The sequence below is a fragment of the Hevea brasiliensis genome, chromosome 8 (assembly GCF_030052815.1).
Source record: "Hevea brasiliensis isolate MT/VB/25A 57/8 chromosome 8, ASM3005281v1, whole genome shotgun sequence".
In the NCBI taxonomy this organism is placed as follows: Eukaryota; Viridiplantae; Streptophyta; class Magnoliopsida; order Malpighiales; family Euphorbiaceae; genus Hevea; species Hevea brasiliensis.
In genome coordinates, this window is record NC_079500.1 from 95,944,381 (window position 1) to 95,966,581 (window position 22,201).

A 22,201-nucleotide genomic window follows, 5' to 3' on the forward strand; every position below is an offset into this window, starting at 1 on the left:
CTAATAATGCTAAAATATAAACTAAGGCTACTGACACTTATGAATACTCAACACAATCAGAGTGCAACAAATTTAGTAGAGAGAGTGTATCTACCATGTAATATGTATCAATCATTGACTAAAGATGCAAACTTATTCAATTGAGTAAATTGGTTATAGAAGTTAACAACTTTCTTATCTTTCCATACAGATTAGATTAGCCAGGAAGTGCTCTACACTTAATCCCTTACCATCGCACTCAATCTAAAACTAGAGCAGCTTATAATTAAGTTTAATGGTAGCATTAATCATTAGAAAGACATCCTAATTCAAGGTAACAAACTCATTCAGCATGGTTCATTCAACCTAGACACTCATCTTTATAATGAAATGAATCATCATGTGCTACTTGTAGTCAGATTATTCAAGCTATTATATACTCAAATTATCTTTACTTAGCAATATGTTTCCATGCATAATTAATTAGTTGGCCATCCTAACTAACCATACATTCAACATTGATAACATAAAGCAAAAGAAAAGTAGTACTCAATATAGAACAAATTTGGATTTTATTAAACTTAAATCAAAGTCTCACGACAATATGTTCCATGGCTTCAACTCTCTTCCTACTGAATTACAAAACTACTCACACATAACTAAAAACTTTAAACATAAACAAATTAACAAAAGAAGAGAGAAAAGCTTGCTGACCCTTTTAAAAGTAATTTGAACAACTTGGATCTAATGTTGATGATGATGCTGCACACTTCAAAGGATGTAGAAGTACTCCACAAGCCAAAAGACGGAGAAGAAATCACACTAGCAACTAGATCAAACAGTTCATATCTTTGAATGCATAAAGAGAGAACTTGGCCACTATGAGTATAAGAAAATTTTTTTTATTACTCTTGATCTATATTTTGAATCCTTTTTATAGAGAAAAATAGGTTAATTAAGACTTCAGATCTGATTTGAAAATCCTAGTTGCATTCTGACTTAAAACTCTCTAAAAAATCCTAATTAAAGTAGGAAAACAAGTTAAAAAAAACTCTCCTTATATAGATCTACAGCTTGCACAAATTTGGGGACCCACACACCTCTATTTTATTTATTTTGGGCCTTAAATAAAATAATTAAACCCACCAATTAAGGCCTTAACTCCTAGTCTCACATAACTAACCACAAAGAGCCCAAACATATTTAACATGTGACCCTTAATGTAATCTGGCCCAATTACTCTCTTTTTTCATATATCATCTCAAAATATATCAATTAAGGTTCATATAAGCCCATAAGGTTAGATTCACACTTTAAATAGTGGATCACATACAAGCTCCATTACAGTTATACAAAGAAGCTTAACATGGATTGATGTCAGAATCTGTTCGTTTTTCACCATTAGTCTCCAAATACCATGAATAAGATACCTCTAAGCTATTTTGTCATTGGCTAAGTCATCATCAAAATCGCAGCTCCTTTTGCCTTAAAATGCTTGATGTGTGTTTTGCTTCTTTTTGTGTTTAATTCACCTCTTTATGCTTCATAAGCTTTTACATGCTCTTGTAAACACCTAATAACATAAAAATAAGCATTAACAAGCTGATTGAATAAGAAAAAAACTCAAAAGACTAAGTATGAAATGATAAAGATATGACATTTTAAAAAATTATCAGTAGTGTCTTTATAGGTGCCTCTACAGGTACCTCTACAAGTACCTAGAATCTGATACCTTTACAAGTACTTTTGTAAGTGCTTAGCCTTCATCCACTCTTATTAAAGTTCCTGTAAGTACCTATGGTCTCTTAAGACAGCTGTATACGTGAAGAGCTAATTTCCTCAGGTACTTTTTACAGGTGCCTAACTTCATTTCTTTATTTTTATTTTTGCAGAGAATGTAAGTGTAGGTCTCTAGCGCTTCTTCATCAGGTACAATATCAGATATTAGGGAATTGCCAATTTAGCCTTGTTCCAAAGTTGCTATTGATTTCAACCTTCCTCCAGGAACTTTCCTTCATGCTATAATCATTGTATTTTGAAGCAACAAATTTAGCATACATTTGATCACTTGGGTACTTATTGAATAATAAGCCATGTTTTGGCTTTCTATTTATGAATGAAAGTGCCCATGAGGCCTATTTTTTGCATTAGCTTTTGTTTGATTACATGTGAATGCTCCAACATGTCAGCCATTATGTCAGGCTTTTCTATTTCATTTCTATAAGGACTTTAAGAAAAGCCACGAGGTCGGCTATTTAAGGTCATGGGTCGGCCTTGGCAGTTTTATGCTTCATGTTATCCCATTGGTTTCCTACAAGGTGTGATGGCTTGGAACTTGCAAAATCGCATCATTTGAATCGTTACCTTAAAAATCGAAGCAATTATAATTATCATAAAACGAATATGGACTGTGAGAACATTGATTCCTCTTGGCTTGATACCCCTCAAGTTCTCTAATACTCCTGAAAGTTAAGTTTTGCCCCTCTAGCTTAAGGAATTGGTCATTACAAGCTATAAGAACTTGAAGACCAAAATTTCCCTTCATCGTCTGTAGGATTACCGGCTTGTCTAGAGTTTTATCAATTGGAATTGTGATATTAGGAACTTGGACCATAGATGCTAGTATCTAGGACATTGGTGCAGTTAGTTAAGGTACTTGTACTGTAGATATGTTAGTTCCTCTATGACTGTTGTCCCCCAAGTCAAATGTCACTTAGGGTATCTGCACCTATTGAGGCACTGGTGAGACTTGAGATCCTTCAATTACCTCTGTATCATAAATTCCTGAGTGAGTCATAGAGTTAGAATTGCTGAGAATCTAGGTAGGAGCATCAGTCTTACCACCATAATGACTGATTTGAATAGATGTTCTGGAGTGGTTAGCCACCTGCTCCTCTCTCATGAGGTGGCTGCTACTTTCTATCGCTTTGAACTTGGCTTCCATCAAAACTACCCCAGGTAGGGGTGTGCAAACGGTCGGTTCGGTTCCGAACCGAACCGAACCGATAAAATCAAAAATCGAAAATCGAAAATTTTAAAAACCGAACCGAACCGATTGATAAGAGAAAACCGAACCGAATCGAACCGATAAATTTTGGTTCGGTTCGGTTTTAAACCGATCAAACCGAAATTTATAAAATTTCATATTTTTAACATTAAATATAAATAATAAAAACATAAAAACAAAAAAAATTAGAAATCAAAACTAAAAAATCTTTAGGTTCGGTTCGATTTTCGTTGATTTCGGTTCGGTTCGATTCGGTTTGATTCAATTTGATTCGATTTTTTTTGATTTTCTATATATATTAATAATTTCGGTTCGGTTCGATTTTTTTGATTTTTTTATGAAAATAACCGAACCTAACCGATTAACCGAAATTATCAAAATTATAAACCGAACCAAACCGATTAAATTTTAAAACCGAACTGATTGAACCGAATTAATCTGTTAGGTTCGATTTTTCGGTTTAAACCGAAAACTGCACACCCCTAACCCCAGGGAGTCTGTGGCAAAGCCTGCCATGCCGAGTACCCTGGCACTTTTGGATGTCGAATGAAATTCCTCTAGCCTATAAGTTTGGCCATCAAGAAGTACTAGAACTAGTAAACCAAGTTTCTCAAATAATGACTGTGTAGAATAAATTATTTTCTCCATACTTATATCAATTCTGTCAAAGACTATATCTATCCGCCTTCCTATGCCTTTCTCCAAGACATCAGCGATGGTTGATGCAAGTTTTTCTTCATCAATATAAGGCATTTTGTGACACCTCATGAAGAACGTGCATGATATTGAAATGTAAGACCTTTTGTCTAGGCATGCCAAAAATTGTTTGCAAATTTTTGGCCAAGAATAGTGGAAACAGTGTAGATTGTTGTTTTGATATTGTGTAAGAATAGGTCCCACTGAGCGTACCAAAAATTATTTGCTAATTTTTGGCCAAGTACATTGATGATGTGTGTTGTGATGAGACTTTTGTCCCATTGAGCGTATCAAAAATTATTTCCTTTTTGGGAAGCAATTTGGCTGTCTCATATCTTACAGTTGCACGGGCGTGCTAGATACTGAGTATATCACTTGGCATTGCGCTCTGATTTCTCAAATCAAATGATTGTGGGAATTGAATCTACTATATGCAACTTCATCAATCTCACGAATAACAAGTAATTACAGGTAAGTGAACTAGAATTGAATGCTTTAATTGCTTAAAAGGAAAGTACAAGGCTTGAAATTAAATATAAGAGCTTTAGAAAAATAAAAGACTGATAAAATAAAGATAAAAGACTGCTAGAGTTGGGTTGAATTATTGTTGTTTGATGTTGTTAGGGGCTTTCAAGTTGCTACTCATTTGGCTTTTATAGTTCTGCTTGTAGGTGCCTGAAAGACTCTTGGAGACCTTTGGAACACACTTTGTCACGTTCTGCAGTTACTTGTAATTATCTGCCCACTCTTTGGAACTGCTTGGGACTACTTAAAACTGTTATCAACTCCCTTCTTTCAGATAACCATCCAATAACTATCATTAATTTAATTATTAATTATTTCAGGCTACAGATTAATTAAATTTATTTCTCAAAAATTAATTTAATTAATTCTTAGGCTTAAAAATAATTAATAAATAAACACAATCTATAATTATTTGTAGCCACCTGCTCACTCATTAGAACTGCTTGGAACCGCTTCCAACTATTGTCAACTCCTTTCTTTTAGATAACGATCCAATAACTACCATTAATTCAATTATCAATTATCTTAGGCCACAGATTAATTAAATTAATTTTACAAAAAAAATAATTCAATTAATTTTTAGGTCTAAAAATAATGAATAAATAAAATAGTTATTTTTGTCGTAAACACATATTATTATAAAAGACACTAAAGTTTTGGGGATTTTTTTTTCTATTTATTCTATTGATTTATTGGTGAATTTAATTCATCCTCATTCACTTGTAGGAGTGGACATGGTGAACCGCAGGAATTTTTAGTAATTTTTTAATTATTATTTCATGCTCAAATAAACTATATTTTCAGTAGCATTCTAAATAACATCATTACATAAAGCTCTATTTTAAAGAAATACATTATCCAGTTTTCTTTTCTTTGTACACATGGAGAAAACTTAGTGGTTTTGAATTGTTTCATCGTTCCACTATCTACAGCCGTAAAAACAATTAATTAGGAGTGGGTTAAGCAATAGATCACTAATTAACAAATAATAGGTATCTAATTAAATAAGAGTAATTACGATCACTAGAGAATGAAAGTGAAGAATGAGATACTAGAAGGAAAAAAATAAAAAATTAACTTCTTGGAGTCAAGGGGGGTCTTAGGTTTAAACTCAGCCATTAACTTTTAGGGGGTTTTTGTTATAAAATTAACAAGAGGTAATTATTATCCTTATAATTTTTAACTCCTCATTAATGTTATTTGGATAATTAATCAGATTAGGTTAATTTGGATAATTAAAAAAATTAGGTTAATTTGGATACTTAAAAAGATTAGGTTAATTTTTCATCTCATTAATATTTATATCTTCTTAAGGGTTTAAATGTTATCATGGGGGGCTAAGTTAATAATTATCCTCTTTAAAAGTTATAACTTATAAGAGTAACATTTACCACTTGATTTTTTAACCTTCTACTAAACACATCCTTAAACGTGATAATATATCTATGTCGAATTGATCTCATCTACAAAAATATCATAAACTTTAGTCTTTGAAATAGGTGTGGTGGGTTGCTTTTAAATGTGTGTAGGAGTGAAAGGCACAATGTTTTCTGCCATTGTGTGTGATCAACTATCTATACACCATTTTTAAATTAAAACAAAAAAAAAAACTTCTTGATGAACTTCCTTTTTAATAAAATATAGGATCTCCAAATAAGAAAAAAAATTACAAAAAGATAGAGACTAATTAATTTTAGCATCACTTTGCTAAACCCCTCAATGCATCTCTTACTAAAAAAAGAAAAAAAAAAGGACAAAAACACATTCAGAAATTAATAAAAAAGGCAGCTTTATGAAAGTTGGTTAATTAATTCCATTCAATTATTGCTAATTACATTGTAATTGAATTAGAATTCCTTCAAACAGATTCATCATTAGGTCTCAGTTTGGTGACATCAATGGCAACACATTCTTCATTTGAAGTCTCAAAACTCTCATTTATAGTATCCATTTCTGAAGCAGTTGCAGCTACCTTATCATTTGTTGAAGTTAATGGAGATTGATCCTTGCTCTTGCCCCACAAAACTAGGTATAGCCCAATGGCGATGGCTAGTGCTCCAATTACCCTACAACAACGCATCAATGACCTAAGCTTTAGTCCATACAAATGCCCAAAATACTTTTCTTCTAAGTCACAATAAGAGAAATGAGAAATTTATATTCTGATGCTATTTGCACTTTAAAATTTTTTAGAGAACATTTTATCAAAAAAAAAAAAGATTTGAATTCCATTACAATTTGATTACTTGAGACCTTACAATTTTAAAAAAATTATTATTAAACTAAAGATCATTGACAACCTATTTATATAGCTCAATTGATTAATAATATAAATTTCAAAACTAAAAAAACAAAACAAAAAGTTCCCATATGAAGTTCAACAAATATGACACAAAAAAGTACGCTTTACTGTTAAGAAAAAGTTATCATTTAGTCTTTGTATTTTAATAAAATTAATTATTTAATTTTTTTTATTTTGAAAAATATAGTATAAGTTCCTCTATTTTTTAGTTCGTGAAATTTTTAGTTCATCTTGTTATTTTAAAACAATTTTTTTTTTCAACTCAACTATTCAATCCATGTAATTTAAATGATATAGCTATATAATCATCGTAATTTTAAATCTATCAACTATTCAGTCCTTATTTATAACTATTCTCTCTATTCTAATCAACTAGATTAACAGAAAGTTTAACGAGAGGGGCTAAACAGTTTACGGACAAAAATAGAGGACTTAATAGTATATTTTTTAGAATAAAAAGATTAAGTAGTTATTTTCGTTAAAATATATAGACTAAATAATAATTTTTGCTGCTATTGATGGTAACACATGCAAGAAGAGGATGGGAGAGAGCCTCACCTTCCTAAGTAGACTATCTCTGATAAGACAAAGGAGCCCAAAATTGTAACAATAACCATGCTTAAAGGATTGAAGGCAGTTACAAAAACAGGACCTTTGCTCTTCATTGTCACTCCTTGTAGATAATATGCAACTCCTGAACAAATTACTCCCTGCATTCAAAATATTTACATATAATATGAAATATAATGAGATGGGTAAATCTATTTTAAAAAAGAAAAAATCCAAGCAGAAGTGCCTTTCAAGTATTAATTATTTACACTGTAAACAGCAGCTAATAGGCTAGAATCAAAGTGTATAAACCAAGCAGAGGGATTTCCCCTTTCCATTATAAGAGCAAATATGGAGCCTTCAATACTGCCCACCAAGCATATCAAAGCTGTTAGGGAGAGCTCCGCAGGGTATTTTTTTAGTGTTATTGCCTGCAAACCAATCACTAAATCTTTAGAAAATTAACCGGACAAAAAACACAAATAGATGATATCCATATTTTAATAGGTTGATGTTACCAGACATTTTTTGTCTTGGGATCATGGTGAACGGGTGGTCTAATCAAGAAAAATCCATAATTAGAAGGAGTATACTTATAAATTAATTTATTACCTGAAGGATGATGAAACTAGACCAGCATAAGCAGCCTACTCCTATCATAAAAGCACCCTTAATGGTATCATCATGTGTGTTTAGAGCACTGGAAGATCCATGATTATCATAACCTTTTGTCCATGGCAAATCCAGCTTTGCCCCTTTAATTAGAGTCATCAACATTGCTCCTCCCACTGTCACTAAAGTCCCTAATATCTTTGCCTGACTATGCAATTTCCTCAAATTAACCTTCTCAAGTCTGCCGAACAAAAAAAAAAACCATGAAAAAAAAAAAGGTCAAATTCACTATCTAACAAATATTTTTCCTTTAGGTTATAGAGAATTATTAATTACCTTAAGGCCCAAGCCATAAGAAATGCAAAAGCAGGAAGAATGTTGCACATAGTAGAAGCAAAAGTTGCGGTGGTGTACTTCATGCCAGTAAAATACAAGTTCAGGTCAATAGTTGGCCTGCAAACCATTATTTACTTAAATTAAATACAAACACACATGAAATAAAATAATATTTGAAGTACATTAGTAAGATTTTTGTTTTTTAAGGGTACAAAATTCTCACTCTAACAAGCCTAGCAACAGTATCTTAGCAAAGATGGAGATGGTCAGCTTCGCCCTCACCTTCCTGTGATAAAAAAAAATTAAGGAAATCAATGTGATCAATAAGAATATTGGATGAAACCCACATGAGAAAGACAGAGAGAGAAAGAGACCTATCAAAAATAATGGCAAAAGGAGAAATTACGATGGTGGCAATAGCGTGCCTATAGACCACCAATACATGTTGGCTCATCCCTTTATTTAGAGCAAACTTTGAAATTATGGACGAGCCTGCATACCCAAACTGCAGAAAAATAACAGCCAAAAATGGCTTAGCTTTTTCAAAAAACTTAGCGCAGGATTCCATAAGCTTGTTATTATATTCTTCCAACTCTAGTCGTATCTTTCTCAACCTCTCTTCAGAAGCTTTTTCTATAAATGGAGAGCTTGCCTACTAAGTTTATATATATCAATATCATGGAATGAAATACAATACCAACACGTCTTGGTTTGAAGTCTAGGGACTCTAATAGCTAACCAAAGTTGGGAGAATACTCAAAAACCACATTTGTTTCCAATATAAAGAGAATGAGAATGCAGGAGCAGTCACTTCTCACATAATAAAAATATCAGACACCATTGTTAAATTTGCTGACTAATGATCATTAGCAGAGGATAAGGAGGCTGATTGCACCAAGCAAAAATATTGTCTACGAAAGTGGTGGCTTGGTGGGCGTTTCTTAAACGCTACCAAGCATATATGTAAATTTTAAAGCATTTTTTGATAGGAAGTTGATGGGACTTTGATGCATTGATGAGTATTTTTCTTTGTTTCTTTCCCATTTTGGCTTTGCTTTATGCTGTCTGAAATGCTTTCGCCATGTAATTAAAAAGTAAGAGTACCATGTAAAGGGAAAAGTCTGTTCACGAGTTGGGTGCCCCTGCTATTTTGAATGTATATATTAAGCCAAAGTGAGACTTAAAATTTTTAAAAATGATTAAAATTTTTGAAAATGATGCTTCTATTTCTAGTCTCTAGACAGAGATTTTCCGCTCAGAGTCTAGGGTTTCTGGGACCTTCGTCCCTTTCTTCTGCCAACGACGTGAAGAAGATGGGAGGGAGCCTCAAGTTCCCAAGTAGACTTTCTGATAACACAAAGGAGCCCAAAATTGTCGCTTAAACTGAAAAGTATTCCAAACTTTTGACTCCAGACATTTAAGTGGAGATGCTTTCAGATATGTGTGAATGTAAAATGTACAATATTGTTTCATCTGGATATATGTCGAGCCTATCCATACACCCATTTTTGTAAATAAAAAAAACCAACTTCTTGATAAACGTTCTTTTTAATACAATTACGAACTACAAATAAGAAAAAAAAAATACAAAAAAGTTAGAGACTAATTTTAGCATCCTCACTTTGCTAAAACCCTCGATGCATCTCTTTTTAAAAAAAAATTAAAAAAAAAAAAACAAAAACTGCAATAATCTAAATTTTAAAATAAAAATTTTTATATTTTTATATATAAAGTATTTAAATATTATTTTAATATTATCTAATTAATTTATAATTTTTGTAAAACTTTCATTTATATTATTTTTTAATATTATTTCTAAACATATTTTATTAATTATTTAATAGTCCAATTTTAATTGGAACTATTAGTTTTAAATATTAATGTTAAATCAATTATTAAAATATATTATTATATTATTGTTAACCTTAGTTCTAAGATTTAATTTAATTATTATTAATTTTATTATTATTATTATTATTATTATTATTATTATTATTATTATTATATTTTCTTTATTATTTAATTATTCATAAATTTGTATTTTTGGGACCAATTGAAAAGAATTTTGGACTTATTTGCATATATCCAAAAAGTTCTGGGACTGAAAGTATAATTAAATGTTAAAAAAAAAAAAACACAACTTTTTTTTCTCTTGCCCCTCCCTCTTTCCCCCCTCTCTCTCCCATCACCACCCTCTCTTCCTCTCTTGGCCGGCTAGCCACCAGCCACTAGCAATGGTTGGCAAGGCACACCACTGCCCAGGCAATGCCGATAAGTTGCCTGCCGGCTAGAGCAGTAATAGTAGTGGCAGCGCAAATGGAGGAATTTCCTCCTCCAACGCGCACGCAGGGGTGCCACTTTTCAGGCACAATTCCGTCTTCATCCGAAGTCCGATCCGAACGTTTTTTATGGCATTGGAAAGCTTATTCTGTGAGCTTTCTTATGATACAAATTTTGCAGCGTTTGGTGGTCGGATAAGTGAGATCAGGAGGAGAGAAATTTTGGATTTTCGTGACATTCTGGCTAGATACTGGCCAACCGGTAGTTAGTTTAGACGATCAGACCCAGCGATCATGATCTACACTCCTTAAGCTTCGTTTTGACACCAATTATGCCTCGAACAGAGATAGAACGGAGAAGATGCTTATCGGATGGCCTAAACTAAATCGACTGATATTGGGCAATCGGAGCAGAGTTTTGATGAACTGTCAGTGAATCCATCACCAGCAGCTCATGGGCATCCCGGATATGCACTTGGATTGATGATAGTTCACCAGTGCCCGAGACCGAGTTTTCAGCCTGATTCAACTGCCCGGTGGCTTGTCCTGGAACATAGTCAATATTATAGGCAATCATAGCATTTTTAGACATCTCAGACGCATTCTAGGTAGCAGAATTTAAAAAGGTAATCCCTAACTCAAATTGTGTAGTTTGTTCCTTATTTAAGCTAGGTGATTAAATCTGTAAAATATTCTTGGATTAGATAAATTTAGTAAAATGAATTTAATTAATACAATGATGATGTAGAAGATCTCTATGAATATTTTATAATTTTTAAAGTGCTGAAAATAAATATTTAGATTGTAGAGGAGTTAGGGACCCTTGCTAGAGTTTGGAGGATTAGACCTAGATGAGGATTCTTGTAGGCCCTAGATGAACATTATAATTGTTGTTGTGGGCCTGACGCCCTATGTGTTGCTGTTATTACATTTTTTTTGTAGGGAGGTTAAGTCCAGTTATAAGGGAGACTACCAAAATTTCGACAAGACCTTAGGAAATTATTTTTGCTTCTTTGATTAAATTAATTAATTAATTCTGTCAGTAAATTTGATAGAGGTTAGTGTGTATGTTTAGGTAATTGGTGACAATCGTTTTCTCCTTTCAACCAGACCAGCTGCAATCAAGTCGACCAGTCTGTAAGTTGAGTATTGATTATTTTTGTAATTTCAATATTATTTATATATCTAGCATGCTTATGTATTTTATAAATAATTAATTATGCACATAAATAATTAATATATTAGGGGCATTTTGGTTACTATATATTTAATTATTGTTATTTATTTGTGAATGCCGCCCTAGGAATAAAATGGAGTTGTGTGTGTGTGTTGGCGTGAGTACGGTGTGGATATGGATATGGATAGGACGGGTAGTCACAGCCGGAGCTTGACTTATTAGGACCTGATCCTTATATATGGATAAGTTGAGGTAAGTATGGCTTTGAGTTGATCTCGCTGACCCCTGTACTTGGATTATTAATCGAAAGTCTGATTTGAGTTAACATCGCTGGCAGGTATTGGATTAGGAGAGCTATATATATATATATATATATATATATATATATATATTAATGTGATACACTGGGTGTGTGATTAGCTCCAAATTAACTTCTCGTACTAATATTGGGTAAATTATTTGTTTTATATGTTCGATGTGCATTTTATGGTAAGATTGCACTAGTTTTAGATAGTTATAAAAATTACATCCATAATCAATATCTAAACTCTCTGAGTCAAACGCTCATTCCTGTTCAAATAATTTTTTCCCAAGTTGTAGAACGAGCGAGTTTATTTCTTCGAGTCTAATCTGCATTTTCCTTCATAATTGTGCTTCTTAGTTAATAGGTTATTGTGTCTATTTATTTATTTGTTTGTTTATTTGTTTAATAACTAGAGCTCCGCTGTAATAATAGTTTATATGCATATATTATATTAATTAATGAAAAATTTATGACATTAAATAGTTTGTACATTATGGGTATCAAGGTTAAGCTGGGCTCCCATAGTTTTGGTTTCCTGATAGAAATAGAGTTGAGTCGGCCCAGAATAAATTTATAATATTTTATTTTATTTTTTATTGTATGTTAAGCTTTGATTTTGATCCTGGATATGGCTTTGGGAATAGTGAGGCTTACTACGGGCCTCAGGAGCTTTATGCCGACCCAGGTTCTACTGCCTATCAGGCCCAAAAATCGGATTGTGACAAAAACACGTTTAGAAATTAATAAACAAAGCCAGCTGAATGAAGGTTGGTTAATTAATTCCATGCAATTATTGCTAATTACTTTTGAAACTGAATTAAAATTCCTTCAAGCAGATTCACCAGTAGGTTTCACTTTGATGACATCAATGGCAACAAATTCTTGATTTGAAGTCTCAAAACTCTCATTTATAGTATCCATTTCTGCAGTAGTTGCAGCTACCTTATCATTTGTTGAAGTTAATGGAGATTGATCCTTGCTCTTACCCCACAAAACTAGGTATAGCCCAATGACGATGGCTAGTGCTCCGATTACCCTACAATAATACATCAATAAACTAAGTTTTAGTCCCTACAAATGCCCAAAATACTTTTCTTCTAAGTCACAATAAGAGAAATTAATAAGAAACTTAAATTTTGACAGTATTTGCACTTCAAAATTCTTCAATTTTTTATTTTTAGGGAACATTATATATATATATATATATATATATATATATATATATATATATATATATATGTTTCATTACAATTTGATTAAAATTCGAATTGGAGATCTCATAATTTCAAAAAATAAAAAATTCTTACATGAGGTTAAGCAAATATGACAAAAAGAAGGTTTTTTTTTTTTTTTTTTTTACAAATGGTTCTAATTGAACTCAAGACCTTGCAAAGAAGTACATTTTACTATTACAAAAAAAATATCATTTAATCTCTATATTTTAATAAAATTAGCTACTTAATTATTTTATTTTAAAAAATACATTATTTCTATTTTTTAATCCATGAACTGTTCAGTCACTCTCGTCATTTTAAAGTAAAATTTTTTCCTAACTCAATTATCCTTTCCTATAATTTGAATAACACAACTATTTAGTTTTTATAATTTTACATCCATCAACTATTCAGTCATTGTCTACAATTATTCTCTCTATTTTAACTAACTTGATTAACAGAAAAGTTAATTAGAGGGACTAAATAGTTCATGGACAAGAATAAGGGACTAAATATTATACTATTTAAAATAAAAGAATTAAGTAATTAGTATGATTAAGATGTAGAGACAAAATAGTCTTATTCTTTGTTATTAATAGTAACACTTGTAGGCAAGTAGGAGGAGAATGACAGAGAGCTTCACCTTCCTAAGTAGACTATCTCTGATAAGACAAAGGAGCCTAAAATCGTAACAATAACCATGCTTAAAGGATTGAAGGCAGTCACAAAAACAGGACCTTTGCTCTTCATTGCCAGTCCTTGTACATAATATCCAACTCCTGAACAAATTACTCCCTGCATCCAAAATACATAAAATATTTATAATTAAAAAATTTAAGTGAAAGAGGCTCTTTCAGTCCAGAGTTAGGACATACTACCAATCATCTCCTTGAGTGATTACAGTGGAATATATAGAGCATAAAATATGTGATATAATGAAATGAGTAAAACTGTAAAAAAAAAAATACTGTAAATTCCAAGCAGAAATGCCTTTCAAGTATTAATTACTTACACCGTAAACAGCAGCTAATAACCTAGAATCAAAGTGTATAGACCAAGCAGAGGGATTTCCCCTTTCCATTATAAGAGCAAATATAGAGCCTTCAATAGTGCCCACCAAGCATATCAAAACTGTTAGGGAGAGCTCCGCAGGGTATGTTTTTAGAGTTATAGCCTGCGAACCAATCATTAAATCTATACTGTTAGAAAATTAACTTAAGAAAATATTGAATTTAAAGGAGTATATATATAATTAATTTATTACCTGAAGGATGATGAAACTAGACCAGCATAAGCAGCCTACTCCAATCATACAAGCACCCTTAATGGGATCATCATGTGTGGTCAGGACACTGTAGATCCATGGTGATCATATCCTTTTGTCCATGGCAAATCAAACTTTGCCCATTTAATTAGAGTCATTAACATTGCTCCTCCCACTGTCACTAGAGTCCCTAATATCTTTGCCTGGCTATGCAATTTCCTCAAATTAACCTTCTCAAGCCTGCAAAAAAAAAAAAAGAAAAAAAAAAAAACAACAACAACCAAGAAAAGAATAATCAAATTCACTATACAACAAATATATTTCTTTGGGTTACAGAGAATTATTAATACCTTAAGGCCCAAGCCATGAGAAATGAAAAAGCAGGAACAATATTGCACATAGTAGCAGCAAAAGTTGCTGTGGTGTACTTCATTCCAGTATAAAACAAGTTCTGGTCAATAGTTGGCCTGCAAGCCATTATCTAATTAAGTTAAATACAAACACGCATGAAATAAAATTAATTTGAAGCTCGTTAGTAAAATTTTTGTCTTATAAGATTCTCACTCTAACAAGCCTAGTAACAGTATCTTGGCAAAGATGGAGAAGGTCATCTTTGGCCTTACCTTCCTGTGATACAAAAAATTATTGAAATCAATATGATTAATGAGAATATTGCATGAAACCCACATGAGAAAGACAGAGAGAGAGACCTATCAAAAATAATGGCAAAAGGAGAAATTACAATGGTGGCAACAGCATGCCTATAGACCACCAATACATGTTGGCTCATCCCTTTATTTAGAGCAAACTTTGAAATTATGGACAAGCCTGCATACCCAAACTGCAGAAAAATCACAGCCAAAAATGGCTTGGCTTTTTCAAAAAACTGAGCCCAGGATTCCATAAGTTTGTTATATTCTTCCAACTCTAGTTATATCTTTCTCAACCTCTCTTCAGAAGCTTATTCTGTAAATGGAGAGCTTACAATACTAAGTATATATATATATATATCATGGAATACAATACAATACCGGCACGTCTTGGTTTGAAGCAACGGGACTCCACTAGCTAACCAAAATTGGGAGAATACTTAAAAACCACATCTCTTTCCAATACCGAGAGGACAGGAGCAGTCACTTCTCAAATAATAAAAATATCAAACACCATTGCTAATTTAATGTGCTGACTGATGATCATTGGCAGAGAGGATAAGGAGGCTGATTGCACCAAGCCAAAATATTGTCTACTAAAGTGGTGGCTTGGTGTGTTGGTGAGCATGTCTTGAAACGCAAACATATCTATACATAAATTTTAAGGCATTTTTTTTTATGATAGGAAGTTATGGGATGGGACTTCGATGCATTGATGATTATATTTTTCTTTATTTCTTTCCCATTTTTCGCTTTGCATTATGCTGTGTGAAATGTTTTCGCCATTTAAAAGCAAAAGCACCATGTAAACGCCAAAGTATGGTCACAAGTTGGGTGCCCCTTCTTTTTTGAATGTATCAAGTGAAGCTGAGGAAGTGTACACTTAAAATTGCTTAAGAACTAAGACTTAATCGATCAATCAACAACCCAAGACTCCAACATTCAATTATTTCTTCAATCACTGTTAATTCAATTTTCAAATATTGTTTTTTAATTTCTAAAGACTTGTTTTTAATTACTTTCAACAATCAACACAATTTCAATACATATTTCAATCCAATGTTAATTTCAACACATATTCTCTTTCTTAATTTATGTTTATATCATATTAAAAATAAAGCTACGCTCAGTTTTCATAATTGTGCGTTGATTAAAAATTAGATTTAAAAAATCAAATTCAAAAACAAAATCAGAACATCAAAATCAGATTTAAAAAAAAAAAGGTTATAATATACTCTATATGTAGATTAAATAAGGTTTTTATTCTCCCCCGATAGGGCCAAGTATTCGGTTCAAATAGAACCAAATCAAATTGCAATTTCCTAAGCACCATTCTTTTTGCGCTCTTCATCAAGTTCGTAATAAACCTACAAGCAAGAGTTTCAAACGTTAAACATTAAATATCTTCTAAATCTTCGATATGAAACCAAAATTCAATAGGATTATAAGAGAAAAGCAGGCAATAGCTGAAAGCATAACACACCTTTCCAGAGCAAAGAACCAGGCGTCTGATACCCTTTTCAAGATCAGAGTGGTCATTCTGATCCTCATGAGACACTTAAATCTGATTCCCTATTTGTCAAAGCCAGGGTGGCCTTGGACATCATCAAACTCAGGCATATTTGATTTGCAGTCCCTGTGGCGAAGTATGTTTTTGGGAGCCATCACAACAAGGGGCTTACGGAATCCCCTGTGTAGCTGGAACATAAAACTATAGAACACAAGAAAATGAAGATTTCCATCTTTTTAAGAGGCTGTTTCATCAAACAATTAATTAATTGGACCAACCTGACGCTGCAAGACATGGAAGTAATTAGCAGGGGTTGTAACTTTTACGACTTGCCAATTACATTCCTGGATTTGCTTTCTAAGAGTTGGATCCATTTCTGGAATGACATAAGGATTGTCATCACTCATCTGCAAAAAATACATAATTATTTTAGTTGTACTCTTTTGGAATCCCAACTAGGCTATTGGAAAGGCAGCTGTTAGCTGTCACTTATTTTGCATTTATTTAGGGCATTTATTTAGGAATTTTTGTGTGCATATCTGTTCTTACCTTTTTGTTGTATGATTCTGATATAATTTTGGTAGTTTAGCTTGATTAGAAACTTATTTGTTAGCTGTAATTTTTTATATATATCTTTGATTTCTAAGGAAATAAACATCAGAATTCTTATTCCAAAATTTCTTAGTTCTTTTACATGGTATCAGAGCCATGGCTGATGAAAAGAAAAATGAGAGTTCTGGATCAGGAAAGAAACTTCTAGTTCTTACACACTGAATTCGAATGACAACCCAGGTAACTTGATTACCCAAGTTCAGTTGAAGGACGAGAATTATGAAGAATGGGCAGGCGCTATGCGAACTGCATTGCGGGCCAAAAAGAAATATGGTTTTATTGATGGATCTGTCAAGCAACCAGTAGATGACTCACTGGAACTCGAAGATTGGTAGACGGTTAACTCTATGTTGGTTTCTTGGGTGTTTAACACCATTGAACCGACGCTTCGCTCGACTATCTCTCACATGGAGAACATAAAGGATCTGTGGGAGGATATTAAACAGAGGTTCTCGATTGGGAATGGTCCACGAATGCAGCAACTGAGATAGGATCTGGCGAATTGTAGGCAGGAAGGTCAACCGATCGTGTCCTATTTCGGAAGACTCAAAACGTTATGGGATGAAATAAACAACTATGATCAGATACCAGTGTGTATCTGTGCAGGCTGCAGATGCAATCTTACCATTGAATTGGAAAAAAAGTGTGAAGAAGAGAGAGTTCATCAGTTTTTGATGGGCTTGGATGAAGAAGGATACGGAACAGTGCACTCTAATATTTTGAGCACTGAACCCTTGCCCAATTTGAATCGTGCCTATGCTATGGTTGTTCAGCAAGAGCGGGTGCGAACTATGACACGAACTAAGGAAGAAAGAGGCAATCCTATGAGTTTTGCAATTTGAGCAGGTAGTTGAAATTCAGGGGGGGGATAAAGACAAATCCTCAATTTGTTCTAATTGCAACCGAGAGGGACATGATGCTGAAAGTTGTTTCTAGCTGATAGGTTATCCAAAATGGTAGGGTAATAGACCACGTGGAACTTCTGCTGGACGAGGAGGTGGTTAAAAGTGTGGCAATGGAGCAGGACGTAGCAAGGGAGGAGTTGCTCGTGCCAACGCCACACAAGCAACTGGAGTTGATGGTGGGTGTGGAATTGTGACAGATTCAGATCGAAAGGGTCTTAATGGATTAAATGAAGAGTAGTGGGCTGCTTTGCTGGGCATGTTGAATTCTTGTCAGAATGGTGGCAATGAGAGGCTGACAGGTACGCAGAGGATATTTCCTTGGATTATTGACACAGGAGCTTCCCATCATATGTGTCACACCTTACTCCTCTGTAAGGCATCACATGATCCCGTAGAATACCTAATGAACTACCGCACTTCACCTACCGATAACTCATTAAGTACCCTACAAGGGATTTTAAAACAATTTTCTTATTTCTGATAAGTGGTGAGCATTTCTAATAAGTGTTTAAAACATTTAGTTGAAATTAAAACTAATTAATATTTTTGGCCATTTTAGTTTTCCGCAAATTTTATAAAAATTTTGACAGAGTTTCCTCTGTATTTTGAGAAAACCGTTCTTCGAATACCTGTAAAAAGCACTTCTAAAAGTTTTTCTCAACCACTACTTCGGTTTCACAATCAAACTCAATCAATTTCTCAAAATTCACAAGTTCAATAATTCTCAAAATACTGTCAATCAATATCATTTATATTTCATTAAAAACAAAATAATTTATACACAACCTTACAAATTTATATCAAAAGAAACACAAACTAAACTTTATTACAAACTTCATACAAATTTGTGTACAAGCTGCTCAAAACCCATTTTTACATGTCCATACATTTATGTGCAATATATACATCAAAAGAAGTATTTACAGTTAGGGTATAAATTATACTCGAAAACTTCAGGCTGGTAGCTTCTCACACCTCAGCAGCTCAGTCTGCTGCTCCTCTAGTCTCTGTATCTGCGATAGCAATAAAAGCTATCGCTGAGTACTAGGACTCAGTGGTGCACAATATACTAAAATAATCTTTATGCAAAACTTAAAGCACATTCATTCAAAAATTTGGCTAAACATGAAAATTAAATACAATCATGCATTGTAAGATTTTACATGTAAACCAAGTTCATTTCAAAGTATCAAACACATTTCATAAAACCCACAGTTAGATCTCGCCATTCGAAACCAATAGAATCTCAATAGCCAGAGGCTAAGAGAAATCACATGAATCTCAATAGCCAGAGGCTAAAGAGAAATCATATCACAAGGCTAGCTAGCTCAAATATATGGATATCCATTCACATCCTCTTCTAATGGCACACCTCAACACTTCTCCAGAGAAGGAATCAAAATTCGAAACAAATTACCCCCACTAGTCGTGCTAGTGAGGTGTTCAAATATATGGTCATGATACTGTGGTTTCAAAACTTATCTTAACAATTTGCTAAACATTGTCATTTCAAATATACATAATAAATTTCGACAATTTAGATCAAATATCATAAGAATGCCATAATCCAATATTTCACATTATTCAAAACAATATGCAAAAGATGATTATTAAAAAGTATACATTGTGCACAAACCTCAAACGAGTCGTCCTTTAGTCTCGACTCGGTTCCTCGGGTTCCTTCCCGATATTCTTTTCAACTGAAACACACAATTTTACAATGTTTCAGTACTAGAACTTAAAATAAATCCAAAATAAACTTAACTTCACATTTAGCTAGCTCTAACGTGTTAAATTCGATGTTCTCGAAATTTTGTGTTTCGAGTTACTATTCACTGCACTATTCAAGTCAAATTATTGACTTTCTAAGGCTTAATAGGTATGGGAATTCCAACTTCACCCACATACCACATTTTGGTCACCAAACTTGTTGGTTTTGGTCATTTGTTTAAAGCTTAGGTCATTTTGGCAAAATTGCCAATTTTCGGTTTTGGTTCTCCGAAGTTACACTGTTCCATTGGTCGATCTACTGTTGGAATTTGACAAAACTTCCTTCATAGAAAATGTTCCTTATTGTCTTAAGTGTATTCTCATTTTTGGATCACCTCAATCGGAGTTTTGTAGCTCAAGTTATGGCCAAAATAAGTTTACTGTTTACGTGCACTGTTCATACTGCAATTTAGGTGCTGGCAGATTTTTGATCCAACTTTGGTCAGTAATTTGATCAAGTTAAGTTCATAATTTGGTCTCACTTTCTTCATATGAAATGTTCTACTATGTCTCAGGTTTCCATCGGTTCAAGAATCGCCTAAATCCGAGTTTTCTAGAGAGAGTTATAGCCATCCAAACCTTGCTGCTCAACTGAAAATTCTGCAGAGTTTCAGTACAGTAATTTTAACTTTGCTCAATGATTTGAATGAGTTAATGGCCTAATTTGGGTTGGTGTTCTTCATGAAAGTTTTAGGTCTATATCATATCTAATTGCTGGTAAAATTTCAGGTCAATTTGACCTACCTAGCTCGAGTTATGACCAAATGAACAGTTACTGTTCATTTGGTCAGTTTTGGTGCAGGGCAGCCTGCAATCAATTCACTTTGGTCAATTGTTTCACCAAGTTTTGGTCAGTTTTTTGTCATGGTTCCTTAATGAAAATTGTACTCTTTTATGTCTATTTTCATCTCCAATTGGTGGCATATCAATTGGACTTGTAAAATTTGAGTTTTGGTCCTTCAAAGTGGGTTTGGTCATGCTGCCAGCAGCATGACCATTGACCTACGAATTTAGCTAAATTTTCCACCATTCCCATACAATTTATTTGGTCCTAATTGATCATTATTTCATTTCACAATAGGTCAAATATGCCATTTATGCATTTCTCTAATTTTTGGTTCATAAACCCTTGCATTGAAACCCTAAACTCACTAACACTTGCATTTAACCATAACTAGTGCACTTAACCTTAACCATTCAACTAATCAAAGCTTTTAAACTCCTTCTAATGCATCAATTTCATGTAATTCATACTCCTATCAAGCTGCCCAAATTTCAGTTTGGTCCCTCTCCCATATTTGTTTCATTTAAATCAAGTTCTAAGCTCACTTAATTACCTAAACATGCATTTGAATGGATAAATAAAGAGTTTAGCATACTAACCTCAATTTAAATGCCAAACCTTCAATTGTTCTCTTTCTTTCCTCTTTCTTTCTTGTGCTTAAGTTGAGATTAAAGGTTCTAGTGAGGTATTTAAGGAAGTTAAGAAGGTTAAGTGAAGAAAATTTAGCTTAAATGTAAGCTTAAATGAAGAACCATTCATGGAGGATTTTGGGGAAAATGGGGTGGCAAAGAGAGAGGTGAAGAAGAAGAAAACCCTAAATTTTTTTCCTTTGTTTTCCTTTTACACGTTTTTTGCTTATGGAAGACCCCTAAATCCAAATTAATTAATTCAATTTATTAATTTAGTTATGACATCATGCATGATGTCATAACTTTTGACTTTTCCAAACTCTTTCCTTTTTCTCTTTTTTTTTTTCTATTTTTCTATTAGTTCTTTAATTTAATTCTTGATTCCGAAATTTTCTTTTCTCCGATTTTATTTGACAGTTAGGTCAGGAGTCAGCTCTCGGGGTCAATTGACCAAATTGCCCCTCACCGGTTCATCCCGGTTTGCAAATAATCCAATATTTCTTCCGGCTCCTTGACCTAATTATTTGACTGACTTAACAGTTCTTTTTCGTGATTTTCTCTTTTCCACTGTGTTCATAAGGGTCCTAAGGACCGCAGCGTCACTTTTTACGGTTCGAAATTTGAGTTTAAAACGACTTCGCAGTCGTTCCCGAGGAGGTCACTCATCGCTGTGACTCTCGGCTCGTTTAACCTCTTATGTTCTGTTTTTCTTATTTATAGTTAACTAATTAAACATTACTAATTATTTGTATTTATGGCTTCTCAAATTGTCTTAAGTGTGACCCTAATCCCATTAATTGTCCGGACCGACACCGGTCACCGAAACAGTGAAATATACCAGGCTATACCAATAGGGGTGTTACAATTCTCCCCCCCTTAAATAAATTTCGTCTCGAAATTTTACAGTATCAATCTACGAGCAGTGTGGGTCTTTGTCTCCTCATGTCCTCTTCTCGTTCCCAAGTAGCTTCTTGGCCCGAATGATGGTTCCACAGCACTTTTACCAACGGTATCTGCTTATTCCGTAGCTGCTTCACCTCATAAGCCAGAATCTTTATGGGTTCTTCTTCATATGTGAGGTCTGGATTCACTTCAAT

General features: G+C 33.4%; 1 protein-coding gene and 1 pseudogene across 1 annotated transcript; both read right to left on the reverse strand.

Annotated features, from left to right (window-relative positions):
• Positions 1-6,006: 6,006 nt before the first annotated feature.
• On the reverse strand, positions 6,007-9,039 carry LOC110640157 (WAT1-related protein At2g39510-like). The gene is made up of 7 exons (XM_021791360.2): positions 8,381-9,039; positions 8,230-8,292; positions 8,007-8,123; positions 7,671-7,911; positions 7,328-7,489; positions 7,068-7,219; positions 6,007-6,273 (listed from the first exon to the last, which is right to left on the reverse strand). The coding sequence occupies exons 1-7, from the start codon at positions 8,572-8,574 to the stop codon at positions 6,066-6,068; spliced, it is 1,137 nt and encodes a 378-aa protein (XP_021647052.2). The 5' UTR covers positions 8,575-9,039; the 3' UTR covers positions 6,007-6,065.
• Positions 9,040-12,482: 3,443 nt separating this feature from the next.
• LOC131168829 (WAT1-related protein At2g39510-like) lies at positions 12,483-15,629 on the reverse strand (annotated as a pseudogene).
• Between the last annotated feature and the right edge of the window lie 6,572 nt (positions 15,630-22,201).